Here is an 18,956-nt window from a genome sequence, read left to right as displayed (position 1 = left end):
TATGGTATTTGTCTTTCTCTGACTTATTTCATTTAGCATAATACTCTCTACCTCCGTCCATGTTGTTGCAAAAGGTAAGATTACATTCTTTTTTTTTTTGGCCGAGTAACATTCCATTGTATGTATATATACCACATCTTCTTTATTCATTTGTCTGTTGATGGACACTTAGGTTGCTTCTATATCTTGGCTATTGTAAATAAGGCTGCAGTGAATGTAGGAATGCATACGTATATCTTTTTGAATTAGTGTTTTGGATTTCTTCAGATAAATGCCCAGAAGTGGAATTGCTGGGAACAAGAAGGATATTGACCATGATTTTTTTCATGTATATAACGTGTATTAAAAGCTGATAGAACTGGTGTTGCTCATAGCAGCGTACTGTGGGATTCCCTGCTCTGCACTAACCTACCTGTGTGTGCCTGCCTGCGCTCTTGCTGTTCTTTCACCCCGCCTCACTTCCCTTTCTCCTGTTTTATCTTTATTCCCTTCCTTCCTACGTGTAACTTTCCATCTTTGAGGTAGTGTCCACAGGCAAATTCTGAAGTCAAGTCATCTAAGCATAGGAGAAATTATATACGATACTTATTGGATAAAACTTGCGTGGTGTAGTTAGACAGGTGATGATAAAATTCTTAATTTGCCTTAAATACTAAATGTCATCTCACCTGTGCAGATCTCAAAGTGCGTATATTTGTTACTTAGCTCAGAAACCACGTACTTTATCTTTAAATGGGTTTATGTTCTATTTTAAGTAAAATTAGTATCACTGTTTTTTTATAAGCGTGCTTTTTAGATGCAAGCATTTATATGATTAGGTGATTTTTTTATTAGTGTTTCTTTGATTATGTTTTTTCTGAATCTAAATCCTGATCTATATCTTCTGGAATTAGCCACTTTTGTGCCTGTTTCTTTTATATTGCAACTGGCACATTTCTTATTTTTCAGTGTTTTAATTGCCTTGTATTCTAAACTCTAGAATACGTCCCAGTTAATTAAAGACATGTGATAATTCCCCAAGATTTGATTGTTTGGTTATCTATCTGTCTATCATCTGTCTATCTATCTATCTATCTATCTATCTATCTATCTATCTATCTATCTATCTAGTAATGTTGTGTTCTCTGTTGATGAATTTGAAGGTAATTAAAAGTATAATTCTTTTTTTCCCTTTAGCATCAGACAACAGCCAGCGCTTTCGAGAAACCTGTTTTGCATTTGCATTGACACCACAACAAGTACAGCAAATCAGTAGTTCAATGTAAGTTGTCTTCAAATGTAACTTGTAGTTGGCCTTTAAAACCAGTATTGTCTATAATAAGTGATTTTTAAAAAAAACAGTGTATTGGGTGAGTATTAGTGTCATGCAAATATTACTATTAAAAATACTATTGTAGTGTTAGTTACCTTAAAAACAATTATATCTCTGATAATTTGAAAAACTTTCTGTAGTAACTACAGTATCTTTGTATCAGCTTTTATGTGCATATTTTAAAAATAATAGTAGTTCTTATTCTGTCTTTTCTAGGGATATTTCTGGGACCAAATGTGACTTCACAGTGCAGGTCCAGTTAAGGTACAGTGTTCACTACAGTATATATCCAAGTTTAAAAGTTAATATTTCTTGAAAGATTTTTAAAAATCCACCTTGATTTTCATTAAGTATATTGAAAGTATTGGATTTAGATGTTTGGGTGAGGGAAAATCTTCTCCTGTTATGAAATACCCTAATTTTTATCCAATTGAGATTTAATATATCAAGTCATGTACCATACATCTAACCACATCTCTTCATTTTGGTTGCCCTCAGTTGTTTGAGAAGCTCCAGCTAATGATATGTTTAAATACCAGAGTGGTCAGCTCTTTAGAAATACCAAGTTTTATGAAAGCAAAGGCCTTATCTGCATGAGTAGCAAACTACTGTAGATAAGGAACTAGTACTAAGGTTAAATCTACAGTGTCTCACGGGCTAACTAACAAAACCAAAATAGTCTAATTTGCTTTCCTTGTATTTTAAAGCATTAATTTAAATGCTCTCTAATTTATATTTCATATGAAATATTTCTTGATAGTTTTGCAAAGATAAATGGAAAAATTTCCAACATGGATTCACAGTTACCTCTTATTCAATTTCTTTCCTTAGCTCATTTTTTCTAAGAAATCTTTTATGTTAACATTTCTCTCTCTCTCTCTCTCTCTCTGTCTATCTCTCTTTCTCGCTTATATAAATCATATTGTGCTATTCTTTTCACTCAATGACTGACTGTCCATGAATATTTCACAGAATTCAGAGACAGCATTCTTTTTAACATAGAACTCAAAGGTGCTGTGAATGTTCTTAAAGGTGGAATGAACTCAGCTGTATATTGGGAATAAGGAAGTAATTAAGAGCAGATGTCATAAATAACAAATTAATAATTTATTTCTTGATCTATATAAGAGTGAATAGAGTGAGAATTTACAAATTATGTAGCTATCCTTGGGTGTCCCAAAAGATTATGCATTTAATTCAGAAATAAATGTTTTCATGAGTTTCTAAAATAGTATTCTCAATACATGTGAATATAATACAAGTAATATTATTCAGATCTTCAGATCTCAGGAAATAATGGAGACTAGTGGACAGAACTTGGTCTGGGGGATAGACTTACAACATTTGGCTGAAAACCAAAAAAATATTTCATAGGCAAATAAGTTTGGGAAATACTGTATATTGTCCCTCCCTCTTAAAAAGTTGCAGTGTATGTTAGCTTAGCTCTGAGAAGTTCTATATTAAGGAAACAGTTTCATTTGTTGATTCAGAATTACTTAAATTTATTCAATGACAGAGCCCTCCCACCCCCCAGAACATGCTTCAACGAATGATTGGACATGTTAGGAAGACAACGACAGGTTGATAGTTGTCATCACTGAAACTATATTGACAGAGTTATTTATTTTAGACATGTTTAAATATGCTTATTCATCATAGAAAATGTCTAGTTCTAATAGTTTTTTGTTAAGTTTGGCCATCTTTCAGATTAGCTATTGAACAAAAATATTAATGAGGTCATCCTTTAATAAAGGAAATTAAACTTGTTCTTATTGTTTAGGTTTTGTTTATCTGAAACCAGTTGTCCACAAGAAGATCACTTCCCACCCAATCTTTGTGTGAAAGTGAATACAAAGCCTTGCAGCCTTCCAGTAAGTCCTAAAAGCTATTTTTTAAACGCATTGCCAACGCTGCTACCAGATAAGTCATCACAGCTGTTGTTAATCGTAGTTATTCATTAAGAAATCATCTTATTTTGGATATATATTCATGTGACTGAGTGAAACACTTGTACTAACTATGTGCAATTAACAGCTGTGACACTAGCTGTGGTGACAAAGTCTGGGACTTGGAGTTGGCGTGGAAGCCTTAGTGTTATACTGGATTTGGGGGAGAAGAAATTTGTTTCACCAAAACCTCAACTGTATTCATGTGAATCAGGAAGCCTGCGGTGGAATAGAGATTTGAAGCGTTCTGTGCCTTAGGCAGAGGATGAGAGTCGGGGCTGTTACCGGTCGACTTTCAAATATTCCTTATATACTTATCTGAGCTCTTTATGAATTCATCCTGATTCTTACATTTTAGAGATTGTTAAGTTCTATCACCGGTATTTTTCTCGGGTTTACTGTAATGAGACTGTAGGGTTTAGAGAAACACACAGGAAACTCTTGTAAATGTTTGCTTCTCTACTTTTTAATGGAAACATTCGTATTTTATAAGTACATAGTTTGTAGGGTGTTTTTTTTAAAATGGAATTGAAATGATTGTGGAAATAATAAGTAGAAACAAATCATATTTCATCCTTAGGGTTATCTTCCACCTACTAAAAATGGTGTGGAACCAAAGCGACCCAGCCGACCAATTAATATCACCTCACTTGTCCGATTGTCCACAACAGTACCAAACACCATTGTTGTTTCTTGGACTGCAGAAATTGGAAGAGTAAGTAAATTTTTGTTTCTACCACGTTTTTCTTATAGGAAGGGTTAATCTCCATGGCTACCTGAGCTTATAGGTAAATGATACTGTAAAATGAGTTACAAAGGGATTTATTTTTGTCTTACAGTGAATTTTCCACGTTCCCATTTAAAAAATGGGATCATGAAGTATCCGGTGTTTTATAATCTGATCCTTTCAATCACCAATTTGTCATAAATGTCTTCCAATGTCATTACATGTTCATCTACATGATTTTAAATGGCTACATCATATTACAGTATGAGTATGCCACAGTTTAGCCTGTTCCCTATTGGTGAGCACTTATTTAATTGATTGATTGATTCATTCATTCATTCATTCATTGCTATTTCAAAGAACATTTTGAAGACCATCCTAGTAGCTATAGTTTTACATATGATAATTTCCTTAAATTCCCTGTGAATTGCTGAGTCAAAGAGCTTACAGAATTTTAAGAAATATTGTATACATTGACAGATTGCCTTATCAAAAGATGTTGTACAAATTTATTATCTGACTTACAGTGTTTATTCATGTGCCTGTTGACTCATACGCTGTCAACAGTTTTATCTACTTTAAAGTCTTTACCACTTTTAATAGATAATGGCACCACATTGCTTTAATTAGTACTCCTTTTATTATTACTGAGATTTAACATATTTTGTTTGTGTTTATTTACATTTTAAAATCATACTCATTCATCTATTTCTCTATCATGTTTTTCTTATTCTTACTAATTTATGAGTTCTTACTATATTAAGACTTAACCCTCCTTCACTTGTTGCAAATATTTGTTTCTAGTTTGTTTGCCTTTTATTTTATGTGGTTATTTAACGTGTAGAAGATTTATTACAGAGTCAAATCTTAACCAGTTTTTTCTTTTATAGTCTTTTCCCCTTAGTCTACATCAATGTTCAATCTATCTGTCCTTTCCAAGATTACATAAATATTGTTTATATTTTCTTCTAGACTTTTGAGGTTTCTTGTTTTACTGAATATGCAACCAGCATAAATTTATGTGCAGTATAAAATAAAAATTTACTTTCATTTTTTAAATAGCCAGTTGTTCTAATACCATTAAATGCTGATTCAGAAGCCACCATTATTATATATTTGATTTTTATTTATCCTGGTGTGTTTCTGAACTTTTAAAATATTATTTCTTAGTCTAGCTTTTTGGAAGGGGGACAGTTTCAGAATGTTTTTGATTATTACAGTTTTTTGATAGCTCTTATCTATTTACTAATTCATTTGAAATTTATTGAATGCTTACTGTATGCCTTGCACTATACTGATACCTGGTAGTACCGTAGCAAGAAAAAAAATTCTTTTTTGGAGCCTGAGATCCAGGGGCCAGATGATCACATGAAAAAAGTGAACTTACTTATCATAAGTACTATAAAGGAGAGATGTGTGTGATGATTTCAGAGTATGTTAAAGAGCACTTTGAACTAGAGAGAGATGAGGCAGGGCTTCCCTGATGAAGTAAGGGAAACTGTTTCCCTGTTTCCCCGAAAATAAGACCTAGCCGAAAAATCAGCTCTAATACGTCTTGGGGCAAAAATTGATACAAGACCCGGTCTTATTTTACTATAACATAAGACCGGGTATAATACATGACATGACATGACCTGACATGACATGACATGAACATAACACCCGGTCTTATATTAATTTTTGCTCCAAAAGACGCATTAGAGCTGATTGTCTTATTTATTAGAGCTGATTGTCTTATTAAGGCGAGGTCTTACTTTCAGGGAAACAAGGTGATGACTGAGCCAAGAGCTGAGAGAAGGGTAGAAGGAAACAACCTGCACAACCCCTGGATGGGTGAGCATAGCTCTTTTCAAGGAACTGAAAGAGAGCCAGTGTAGCAGGTAGCTGAGAATGGGGAAGAGCAATGTACAAGATGAGGCGGGAGAGGTAAGAAAGGGCCCAACTATGCAGGACCTTTGAGGGAATGTTCATATTAAGGATGTTCTCTTTTTAAGCAGAAAGTTTACAGGGCCCTAGTTCTGTTTAGAAAAGGTCACTCTTCAGAGTGGTAAATGGCTTGAATGGAGACTAGAATCATGCAGAGAGGTTACCTCTTAGGAGCAAGCGATTGCTAAAATGTCAGTAAGAGAGAGTCCATTGGCCTAGAGTCGTGATGGTGAGGAAGGAAGGAAGTCGGTGGATCTGTAGTGCTCGGTGATAGATTAGATGTGGGGCTAAGAGAAGGGGATGTCGGGAGTGACTCCTTGGTGTCTGACTTGAGTAACAAGGTAAATGAAAATATTACCGAGATAGAGGAGACACTGAAAAAGGACTAAGTTGTAGTGTGTTTTGTTTTTTTCTGCTTTGGAGGAGGGAGTGTTAGAGGACTAGATAGATGGAGGAAATCATGAGTTCATTTTTGAAGCTTTTGTGTTGTAAATGGCTTTGAGACATTCTAAATAGGCAATTGGGCATATAAGCTCAGAGGATAAGTTTGTGCTGGAAAAAAGAAATGTGGGTTATCTGCATATTATTGGTGGTTATTGCAGCCACACAAGCAAGGGTGACATTACTTAGGGGGGAATGTATTAAGTAGGAAGAGGACAGTTGCTTAAGACTTATTCTTGAGGAACTATAACTTTACTGCTGGGCAGAAGAGAACAAGCCTGCAGAGGACATGGGAAATAATGCCAGAGAGGTAGGGCAGAATGGAGGGTGAGTATGAGAAGCCAAGGGAAGAGTTTCCAAAAGGAAGGAGATGGTAAGCAGTATTGAACAGATGTTGAGAATTCAAGTATGTTGAAGTCTAAAAAATCCCCTTTGGCTTAGGAACACAAAGGTGACTTTAGCATGAACTGTTTTGGTGGATGGTGGGAGGAGAAACCAGAGGGTGACTAGGTGGAGGTGAGGCAGCAGAGATAGTGAGTTAGAGGAGTGTGGCTTTGGAAAGGGGTTGGGTGAGCTGGAGGGAAGTGTGCGAGTTATTTGTTTCTTTTAATGGGAGAGTCTTTAATATGTGTTAAAGATGGTGGCAGGTTTCTTCTTCAGAAGAAGAGGTTAAATGTACAAGAGAAAGAAAGGATAAACAATAGTGAACTGCAGGATAGCAAGGAGGGACAACTTCTTTATTTAATGGAAGAATAAAAGGACTGGATAAGTGTATATGTTTGATACTGGAGAGATGAGTAAGTTCTGATCTGATGACTTATCTGTGAGATGGAAAGTGAGGTAAGTCTGCTGAGAGTGAGGGGATAAATAGAAGCTTCGAGGAGAATAGAAATGTTGGAAAAGTAATTACAGAGAGTGAGACGTGTTCCCCTGCATTACTCCCCCAAATCTTTCTGGGAATTTGAATGAGATTGCTTTAAATTTGTATATTAACGAGGATTAATTTATTTACAATATTTAATGTCCCGTTTTCAGGAACTATATATTTCTCCATTTATTCAAATTCTGTTACGTTCCTCAGTAATTGAATAGGTTTCTTCTTATATAAATCTATGATTTTTATTTCCTATGTTGTTTATTATTACTGTTATTATAGATAGATCTTTTTTCTATTATATTTTCTAAAGAACTTATTTCTTGTTGATTTATTTAAAAACCAGTTATTATTGAGTATTTTGCTTAATACCTAAATTCATGTGTTGGTTCCAACAGCTTTTTAGTTGGTTTCTTCTTGGTATTTCCAGATAGGCAGTTTAGAGTTTGACATGTATCATTATACAAGTAATGATAATCCTAATACTTAAGCCATATTTCTTATTCTTATTCTGTTGTGCTGGCTAGAACCTTACTAGTGGACATACTTGACTTGCTCGTTGTGTTAATGAGAATACTACTGGTGTTACAACATTAAGTATTGTCATGACTGTTAAATTTTGATAAAACTCATATCAATGATGAATTGCTGTATTCCTATTTTACTGGATATCTTTGTGAGAAATGGATTGAATGTTATCAAAATCCTTTTTGACATCTATCAAGGTTATATTTGTTTCCTTTTCCTAATTAATGTCATCGTTAGGTTTTCTGAATCCTTTTTATTAATGTTTCACTTCTAGTGTACGTTGGGGTTCCCCTTTTTGAAGAGGGTGTTGAAAATGTTTGGTTTTTGTCTCTGAAAAGTATAGCCTACCAGGGAAGTGTGATAAACACCAGGCTATTTACAGTGAACTATGAACAAATCTGAAACTGGGGAGGGAGGGAAATGTGGTTGGTGATGCAGAGCTCTAAGAGGAGGGGAGATACTCTTCCCAGGGGAAGTTTTCCATACCTCAGAAAAAAGACAGTGTCTTCAGTGATTTGAAGGTCTGCCAGGTAAGGTCAGACAGAGCTTTGCGTAGACCCCTGTCTATAAGTTGGAAACCTTTTTGAAGTCGAACATTGAAAGAAAATTATTCTCTTTCAAAACCCAAAAGATGATTTATTAGGTTGTTTTTCAATCATTAGTTTTAATTCAACTTGTGAAGATACTCTGAATAATTCGTGTAGGATCTCTTATTGTTTGGGGTATTAATTTGTATTGTTAGTTGCCACTGAGAAATGTTAGAAATATATTTTCAAAGGAAGTAAATGGAAGAACTAGTATTAACTAAAGGTATGATGGTAATCATATTGCAATATATAAATGTATAAGATCAACACATTGTATACCTTAAACTTAATGTTATATGTCAATTGTATCTCAATTAAAAAAAGAAAAAATAACGTGAAAAAGAAGAGCCAATACAGTGCTTGAAGGAAATAAGTGAGGTGAATGATGTTGTAGCTTCTTATCCTACCTCAGGTAGTCAACTGCATTTAGATTTATTAAACACTCATTGTAGAGAAGTTAGTTAGATACTGTTGTGTAGGGCACTTAACGAGTAGATTGTATCTTAATCATGGAGAAAATGCCCTATGAACTTAGTTTTGAAGACATTCAAAAAAGCATTTGACAGAAGCATCAGTGTAATGCAATATCAATTGTTGGAATTAGGTAGTACTTTGAAGGGCTAGTGGGAACAATATAATATCATCTACCTAAAAGAGATCCAATACAATACTTCTGTTAAGTTTGGGAGTTTTTTGCTACTGAATCTCTTTCACGTGATGTAAGATTTAATTCCGTATTATCAGTACAAATGGCATTTGTTAATACTTGACGTTCTTTTTGCTGCTGCTTTTTTTTTTGGGGTGTTACATGTTTCAACTGGAGTGAACATACCTTTTCACTGAACTTGTAGTTGTGGTTTCTACTTGATCTGTCTTTAAAATTTTATATGAAAGCTTTAGGGTAATTCCTACTTCTGAACATTCAAGCTGTTAGTATATAATTTCACAGTGTTAATTAGCATTTCTCTAGTTTCTATCACACTTGAAACATTAATCAAATAAATAATAAAGGCGAATAAGGTTTTTTTTTTCCTGAAAAGAAGGTTTTCAGCTTTATATTAGATTTGTATGTTGTATGCTCTAAAATGTAGGCAAGTTTTAAGGTTACTTGTTCTTCATTAATAAATTGTTAAATTCATTAATGAAAGTAAATTAGCTTTGACACTTCATTTTTCCCCCTCAGAAAATGTGTACCATGTGAACACAAATCTGTTTCTGAACTCTAAATGAAAAAATTGACCTTCCAGAGGTTATTGTAGAGTATTCTGTTGCCAAAAGAAGGGGATGCATTTTTAAAACTGAAAGTAACAAAATTGAAATGTAAGTTGAACTAGGATAGGAGGGTTAAAACAAACCGTGTGTGAAAGCAAGAACTGTGAAGAACTACATTGGCTTTGGCCATTAAGTCATTGTCCTGACATCCCTATTTCCTCTTGGTTTCTAGTGCCAGCTCTATTACCAAGCCAACTCGTGATCATGAGCAGATTACATACGTAACATTTTGTGCCTCCGTTTCATCACCTTTCACTTAGAAAAATACGTATTTTACCTATCCTATAGGCCTTCTGAGGATTAAATGAAGTAGATAGTATAAGTTGAGTGGTTTCAAAACTGTGTCGCTGTTAGAAGATGGCAGTAATTAGTTTTCCTTTTGCTTCTTTCCAAACCTCTTGATCTTCCTCTTGATCCCAACACCAAATGGACAGTGGGCCTTCTCGTTTAGGCCTCTCTTACCCTTCATAAGCCTCAGCTCTCATTTCTTCTTCTTACCAAATCACGTATCCTTCACTCTGGCTTGGCTTGTTTATTTTCTTTGTCCCCCTTTCCTTCTACTGTCTCTGGGTAGTCCCTCTGCTGGTGATGGATATTCATCTATTCATTTGCCAAACTAGCAGCTTCTCTTCGAAAATCTTTAATATTTCCTTTCCTTGTTGTGATAATGGCCCAAGTAGGGTCTTTTCAAGAACTGATTAAAGGCATAGAGAGAGATTAAATAGTGTAGGTTAGGAAGCTAATCTAATTTATAATTTTTTAATAGCTACTATTTTACATGTATCTATTACCTACTCAATATGGTTTATGGTGACTTTGACATCTTATTGGCCTTGGTTTATATTTAGTTGTAAGAGTATTCTTTTATATGAGAGCTTTAAATTGATTAGCTTCAAGCATAGGTAGTCAGGTAATTTAGAAGCATGGCAGACCTGGCTTTATTGCTTGAAAGTTGGAAAATTAGGACGAGTTCTTTTACTTCTCTACACTTCACTTTTCCTCATCCATAAAAGTAGGTTTATGATTCCCTCAGCAGCTTTTTGGTTAGGAGTAAATAAATCTATTCATGAAAACACCTAAGATAGTGCTTGGCACGCAGTAGGTGTTTTAACAAGTGTTAGTTTTCTTTCCCTATTGCTATGGGATTAAAATAGATGTACTATTTACTTACATATGTTGTTTGTTTTCTACATCTTTTTTTTTTTCCAGAACTATTCCATGGCAGTATATCTTGTAAAACAGTTGTCCTCAACAGTTCTTCTTCAGAGGTTACGAGCAAAGGGAATAAGGAATCCGGATCATTCTAGAGCTTTAAGTACGTATGACAAACTTATTTCATTTGTGCAGCTGAACTACTTTGGTAAAAGGTTAGAGTAGTATTTTCTCAGGAATTTTTAGGGTTTGTTTTTTCACTAGAGCTTGTCATAGAGGATTTAAAAACACTGAAAACCTTGTTTTGTGAGCTAGAGTAAATCAAGACTTGCGTAATTTAATCTTTTTTATGACCTATGTTTTATACTCTGTATTTTAACTCATCTTAAAATTAACTTTGTAAAGTGAATACATGAACATGGAAGAATATTTTACTAAAATTTCATAAAATAAATAAATGTTCAAGGAAGCCTAGGAGATAGGAAGGAAATCTTTGTATATATTTCACAAGAATTATTTTACACTTAAGGGTTATCTAGGAAAAATGCGCATAGATACGTGGTGACTACATCCCTGCATTAACAACGTAAAAACAGAGTCAGTGGCGTGGTAGAAATAGTAATGAAGTAGGTTCTGCTGTTAATTATGTGGCCTTGGACAAGTCACTCAGTTCCTTTGAGTCTTACATTCCTCTTCTGGAACAAGGTTTGTACCACACGATTTCTGAAACCCTTCTGAAGTCTGGGTTCATATGAATAACTAGATGGTTCGTTTTGTCATGTTGAATTTGAGATGTAGTAAGGTCTGCAAATTGACTGCTCTGGCCTCAGTTTTGGGGTTAAGGTCAGAGTTTCGCTGCCTTTCCAAAGAGGTGAACTAAGGTTGTCCTTTATTCTCTTCTTTGTGAAAGATAGATTTTTTCATGGATGGATTTGGGAATGGGGCTGGGTGCTTTGGAAACAAAACTTGTGCAAACAGGAGTTGGATAGCTACCCTTTAAGGATTCTTAATGTGATTTGATTAATGAAGCCCACTATCACATTTTAGTCAGGAATACTGGTGGAAAGAACTAAAGTCGTAAGGCCAGCTTTCCTCTCATTTCTCTTTGTGGCATAGCTTTTATCTCTTTTTCTAACCCATTTCTATGCCGGAGTAAAAGATCCCACAACCTCTGAATATGAGCATATCCTCAATACTTCATTGAAGGATTTTTCTGTATTAAAAGGACTCTTTAAAAAGACAAATGTTTCCCATTCTGTGGGACTATAGTCAATAATATGGTAATAACTATGTACAGTGTCAGTTGGGTAATAGACTTATTGGGGTTATCACTTTGTGATGTATATAAATGTCTAATCCCTATGTTGTTTTGTACACCAGAAACTAATAAAGTATTGTGTGAACAGTAATTTAAAAATAAGTTACTTAAAAATTTTTAAAAAGGCAAATAATCCTGCATCAAGAGGAGCACATTTTTGTCTAATGCCCTTGTAGGCATTCCTTGACAGAGAGTGGAGAGCTAGATTGACAGCTCTGGCTTGGGGTCTAGGGGAGTGGAAGCACCCTTTGTCAGGGACAAGGAGATAGTGGGGAATCCTGAAAGAAGAGAAGGAACAGACATCTATTTTGAAGGAGAGTGTAAGAGATTAACTTTCTGCATACGCTTGCTGAAGTCTATTCCTGATCATGCTACTGAAAATCTTTGTATTTGCCACGTAGTGCTAGAATGTCATCCAGTCACAAAGCATTAAGAATTACGTGAGCCTGTGTGGAAAAGGTAATATCAGGAAATAAGGCAGATGAAGCTGTTATAAATAGTAGTAATAATAATAATAATAAGGCAAGCTGTCTGCTCAAGTTGTTGACTCTTCACTTGTAACTGTAGCACCATCTGGAGGGAGAGTGGGAAGGTGAGCCTAGAATGACTGTATTTTCTGGAAGTAACCACTGTTAGCCACTATTAAGCAACAAAAACTTAATTCAAAAGCTGTTTCATCTCTGATGCAATGTTGGAGGTGAAGAGTAATTGTAGATTGGGTAGGATTTTTGAGGCAGTTTATATCTTATCTTACTTATTGGCTTGGGGAACCAACAAAACATTAATTTGGATCCTACCAATAAGACATTTCGTTGTGATTGACTAAAGAACAAACAGATTGTTTCCCATGATGCTATCTGTAAAGAAATAACTTTCCTAACAAATTAATTGTGTAATTAAAAGGTAATTAAAAGATTATGTAAAACAACTTGTCAGAAGAAAATGTTGGCCGGTTTCTCAGATATTTCTGAAGAATCAAGTTGCTTATAAATATGAGTCACCCTTAGTCTTATCAATAAATACTACTGACAAAGTTTCAGTAGTCAAATCAGGCAGTATTATGTTCTTGAAAGAAAGAATAAAGTCAGTAGTATTTAGACTTTTCACAGAGAAATCCATCTTCTGATTCATTTGATTTAGTAGGTTTTTGTATTGAGGTTTTTACCTTTGTGTGGAGTTGTCCCCTCGCAACTATCATAGAAACAGTCTTTTACAAATTCTTGGTCAAGTTCTTGTTTCTTCTCTCTTCCTTTCATCATTTGCTTTAAAACTTGGCCATACTTTAACACTATTCCTCCTCTCTCATCACATTGCCAATGCAAGAAAATTGGGGCTATAAGATATGAATTCTCTAAACTGCCCATTTCTTCCTTAATCTTAGTACCACCATAACTGTTTTTCAATTTATCTGCACCAATACCCATCCTTTATTCTCTTTGGTCTCAGGAGGAAATGTCCCTTTTCCTGCTCAAAGTTAATCTCCTATTCATTTATTTTTCTCATTCAAGAAATTATATTAAGAGTCTGTTGTGTTCCAGGCACAGGAGAATATAGCATTAAACAAGACACACATGGTCTCTTTATCCCCCAGAAGTTTGCAGTCTGATGGGAAAGACAAACAATTACACAAGTCATGAATGAATTACAGTTGGGATATGTGCCTTAAAGAAGAAAGGGAGCGCTGGAGGTAACAATAGGAGAACATAGTCCTCTCTGGTGCTGTGGTATTTAGGATAAGATTATGAGGAAGAGGAGGAGTCAAGCCCCAAGATGGGAGAGGGATGTGCCAAGAGATAGGGCCAGTAGAGCTGGAGAGGAAAGAACAAAGGAGAAGTGACCAGAGAGATAGCCATGGGGTGAGTTCATATAGGTGATTGAAAGATAGATGATAGAAAACCCTGAAAGGATTTTTAAGCAAAGTAACATGATCAGATTTGGGCAATAAAAAGATCTCTTTGATGACTGAATTGAAGGGGGCTGAGGCCGATGCAGTGAGGCCAGTTAGGAACCTGTCATACAGATGAGAGATGATATTATCTTGAACTAAGGTAACGATGATGGGAAAAGAAATTGAAAAGTGTTGAAGGGTAGAAATGGTGATGGATTATATGTGGGGAGTAAAGAAAAAGAAGAGGTCAAGGAGGAGTCCCAGGATTCATAGGCACCAGGTTACATGGCAGTGCCATTTACTGAAATGGAAAACAGTCTTGAGATGGTCAAGTTGCAGGGGAAAGATCAGAGTCCATTCTTAGACTTGTGGTATTGGAGACATCCAGGAGGAGATGCTCAGAAACAGAATTGTGACTCATTTATCTCTGTCCTGTATTTTCACTTCCTCTACAGGCTCTTCCTGTCAACCTTCCCTGTCAAGTCCTTTTCACCTTTCAAAAATATTAATATAAAAACAAGTTACTCTCTAGATAGAGCTCTATGTTCCTCCTATTCTCATCCTCATTTCTTGAAACAGTAGTCTACACTGGCTCTTTCTACTCCTCACTGCAACCAACTGTGATATTTTAACTTCCATTGTTCCACTGAAAGTGCTTTCACAGGTGTTACAAAGCAGCAATCTGATTGCCAAATTTAAAGTTTATCTTTTCAGTTTTCATCTTGGATATTTTTGCTGTGTTTCATACTAACCACGTTCTCTTTGAAATTCTCTTCTTTGACTACTACATCTCAATCACTTGCCTTTATTGGGGTCTGTTAAGGGAAGCATCCTAAATGTTTGTTTTCCCTGTGGTTTCATCCTTGGTCCACTTTTGTGCATACTTTCCATAGAGATAGTCACATCCACTCTTGTGGTTTAAACTAGCACTAACTCCCAAATACATATCTTCACCACAGACCTTCCCCTGAATTTGAAATAATGATATGTATAGTTAAAACTGCCTTCACCAAAACATTCTACTAGTTCCTCAAATTCAAGTATTTAAAACTGAACTCACCAAATACTAGCAAACCTACACCTTAAATATTTCTCAAATTTGTCTTTTCTTTCTCCCTACCATCACTGTCATTGGTTAAGCTCTCATATCCTGCCTTTATTTTATAAAACTTTCTTGGTCCCCGTTCATCTCTCTTTTGGTAGTAACCTAAGTGATCCAATTTATTATTCCTTTGCAATTCATGTCTTCTCAACACCAGTGAAATAAAAACTCCAACTTCGTTAAGCATGACATGTGCAGCTTTCCATGATGTGACACCTGCTTATTACTTTCCAGTGTCATCTTCTTCTCATAATTTATATTCCAAAAATACTGAATTCTTTTCTTTTCATCAGTGTTGTTTTCTATGTACTGTTTTCTATGCTTCAAAACTTCCATGTTGCTTCCTTTGCCTAACTCCAGTTATCCTTCAAGTTTCACTTTTTCTAAGAGGCATCACAGAACTCCCAGAATACATGATTTGACTTTCAGCTAGCTAGCTTCCTGAACATACCTCCACCAGTAGTATCTTTACTCCCTGCTGGACTATGAGTTCCTTTGGGCAGAAATTGAATCACATTTTTCTTGGAATTCTTAGTGGCTTAGCACAATGTCTGGCACATAGTAGAACCTCAGGTTTTTGTTGAAGTCAACTATGAAAAGAGATCCAAAGCGAAAATCAGGTCTCTGTTCCTCTCTTTCCTTGCCTTTAAAATGGAAGTATTGGACTAAATATGTTCAATTGTTTCTAACCTTAAAATTCTAAAAGGCTGAATGTAAAATAATCTGATACTAAGTAGGAAGGACATAAATTATTTTTAAAAACCAAACCCAGAACAGCACTGTCTAACAGAACAGTCTGTGATGCTGGAAATCTCCTACATTTGTACCGTCCCATATGGTCTCCACCAGCAACATGTGTTTATCGAGCACTTGCAATGCGGCTAGTCCAACTGAGGAACTGAATTTTAAATTGCATTTAATTTAAATTTAAATATAGCCACATGTTAGTGGCTAACTCTCATAGCTTGTGACAAGAATTTTTAAAACATGAATTTTAAGTGTGGCTAGCTATAACTTTATTATAGGTCATAAAATACTGTTACCACTGCAATTCACAATGACACAAGAAAACTTTACCTCCCAGAGACTTACCACGTTTTGGTTGATGCAACTGGATGAATATTATATCTTGTTTTTATTTATTTTGCTCCCTTGTCCACAAAGGATAAGTACTTTATTTTTCCTCCACACTTCCTTGTGATTAAATTTAACATAGTGGGTTTTTCCCCCTCTTCTGTCTTTTAGTTATGTTTATTGAAGTATAGCTTACAAGTAGTAAAAATTCACCCTTTTGAAGTGTACGGTGTGATGAGTTTGACAGGTGTATGCAGTCATGAACCACTGCCACAATCAAAATACAGAACATCCTTTATCCCAGAAAGTTCCCCTGTGGCCCTTAGTCCATCTCATCCCCTTACCTCCATTTCCTGTAACCATTGATGTGATTTCTGTCTGTAGTTTTTGTCTTTTCCAGAATGTCAGATATTGTACCCTTTTGTGTCTGGCTTCTTTCACTTAGTATAATACTTTTTGAGGTTCATCCATGTAGTTTGTTACTCTTTATTGCTGAGTGTTACCATAATTGGTACATCCATTTATCAGTTGGTGGACATTTAGATTGTTTCCAGTTTTGCGCTGTCATAAATAAAGCTGCTTTTTTTTATATGGATATTTATATGGATATGCATTCTGTATATGGATATCCCAGTTTTATAGACATAAGTTTTCATTTCTTTTGGGGAAGTATTTAGGATTGGGGTTGCTGGGTCACATAATAAGTGTATGCAAAACAGATTGGCAGTTTCTTACAAAGTGCATATACCATTTTTGCATTCCCACCAATAATATATGAGATTGTGAGTTGTTCCTCATCCTTATTAGCACTTGGTATTATCAGACTCCTTTGATTTTAGCCATTCTGGTCAGTGTGTAGTGGAATCTCATGGTTTTGATTTGCATTTTCCTAATGACGTTAAACGTATGTTCATGTGCTTATTTGCCATCCTTATAGCTTCTTTGATGAAATGTCTGTTCAAATCTTTTCTCCATTTCTTTCTTTTTATAGTTTGTGCTTTTTAAGTCAATATTTCTATATGATGCAAGGTAAGGTTAGAGGTTCATTTCTCCCCATATAGACACTCAATTGTTCCAACATCTATTGAAAAAAATATCTTTTCCTTCATTTAATTACCTTGGCACCTTTATTAAAAACCAATTGACCGTAGATGTATGATTCTATTTCTGGATTCTGTTATTTTCCATTGACCTTTAATGTCTATCCTTATGCCAATACTACAGTCTTGATTACTTACTGTAGCTTATAGTAAGTCTTGGAATTAATCTTCCAATTTTGTTTTTCTTTTTCAGAATTGTTTTGACTACGTCAAACAATTCTAAGTATATATAAAGGTAATACATAGTGATCAAATCGAGTTTATTCCAGGAATATTAGGTTAATACAACATTCGAAAATCAATCAGTATAATTCACTTTTTCAATAAACTAAAAAAGAAAAAGATCATATGATCATCTCCATAGTGCAGAAAAAGCATTTGGTCAAGTTCAATATCCATTCATGGTAAAACTCTAAGCAAAATTTAAAGAGAAGGGAACTGCTTCAGTGTAATAAAGGGTGTTTATAAAAAGCCTTTAGCTAATGTCATAGTTTATGGTGAATGCTTTACCTCTAAAATTGGGAACAAGGCAAGAATATCTGATCTTAATACATCTCTGTTCAGCATTGCCCTCAAGATCCTAGCCAGCACAATAAAGCAATAAGGAAGAAACATACAGATTAGAAATGAATAAATGATTATTGTCTTTAGTTAAAGATGACCTCAGTGTCTATGTAGAAAAAATTCTTAAGCCACAAACGCTGCCAGAACTAAATATGTGAATTTAGCAAGGTCAAATACACAAGGTAGCAGTGAACAGTTGGAAATTGGAATTCAAAAAACAAGAATTTACTGAAACATCCAGAAATAATAAAATATTTAGGGATACATTGCACAAAATATGTGCAAGATTTGTATGCTGAAAACTACAAAACATTGCTGAAATTAAAATAAAACATGAATAACGGAGAGATATACCATGTTAATGGATCAGAACACTCATTGTTATTGGAGAGATGACAGTCCTCTCCAAAATGATCTATAGGTTCAGTTCAATCCAATCAAGATCCTAGTAATACCTTTAAAATCATCTTTACATGAAAGGATTAACTCAGATTGAGTCTATAATGGCAAAGGCAGAAGGGAAAAGCTTTTTAAAAAAATAGAAATTGACAAGATGATTTGAAAATAACTGCAGAAAATTCTCCCACCTCTGAAAGTGAATATACAAACCACATTTTGTTTTAAGTAACAACATCTAGTTTTTATTAAGAATGACGTTAGGTTATTTTAAAGAATTTTATGTATGTTAAATCATTCAATCTGTAAAACAGTGCCATGAGGTACTAAATTCACCATTTACGAGATGGTGAAACTGAGGTATACAGAAGTTAAATGACTTGACTAAGGCTGAATTCTAATTTAGACTAGCTTTAGAGCCTGTTTTCTTAGCCACTACCTCAGGTTGCCTCTGCTGTTTTCAATTTCTTTTAGAAATACTAAACGCTGAACTTTGTTTTGCATAAGACTAATATTATGATCTATCGTATTGCTTCATTAAATGGCAGTTTGAATAGACAAAACCCCTAAATCAGTTACTGTTCCCATTGCTGTGTATATGGTAGGTGCTAGAGGGATAGTGGATGAAGGCATTCAGAATGGTTGATAATCATATTAGAATTCTATTTGCACGTTTATTTTGTATGGCAATTATTTGTTACCTTTAAAAAGATAATATTTATTAAATGTATCTCTTTAAGAAAGGGTTG

The 18,956-nt window shown here is 34.8% G+C and overlaps 1 protein-coding gene across 1 annotated transcript in view; it reads left to right on the top strand.

The window, feature by feature from the left end:
• Positions 1 to 18,956, top strand: part of PIAS1 (protein inhibitor of activated STAT 1) — a 111,431-nt gene that overhangs the window by 71,513 nt on the left and 20,962 nt on the right. Inside the window, exons 3-7 of the mRNA XM_033107513.1 lie at positions 1,177 to 1,261; positions 1,529 to 1,576; positions 3,093 to 3,183; positions 3,839 to 3,973; positions 10,823 to 10,928. Coding sequence (XP_032963404.1) covers positions 1,177 to 1,261; positions 1,529 to 1,576; positions 3,093 to 3,183; positions 3,839 to 3,973; positions 10,823 to 10,928 — 465 coding nt within the window. The remainder of the gene's footprint in view (positions 1 to 1,176; positions 1,262 to 1,528; positions 1,577 to 3,092; positions 3,184 to 3,838; positions 3,974 to 10,822; positions 10,929 to 18,956) is intronic.

Source organism: Rhinolophus ferrumequinum, chromosome 6 (genome assembly GCF_004115265.2).
Source record: "Rhinolophus ferrumequinum isolate MPI-CBG mRhiFer1 chromosome 6, mRhiFer1_v1.p, whole genome shotgun sequence".
Classification (NCBI taxonomy): Eukaryota; Metazoa; Chordata; class Mammalia; order Chiroptera; family Rhinolophidae; genus Rhinolophus; species Rhinolophus ferrumequinum.
The sequence above is the reverse complement of the archived record's forward strand: the minus strand, read 5'-3'. Positions and strand labels throughout refer to the sequence as shown.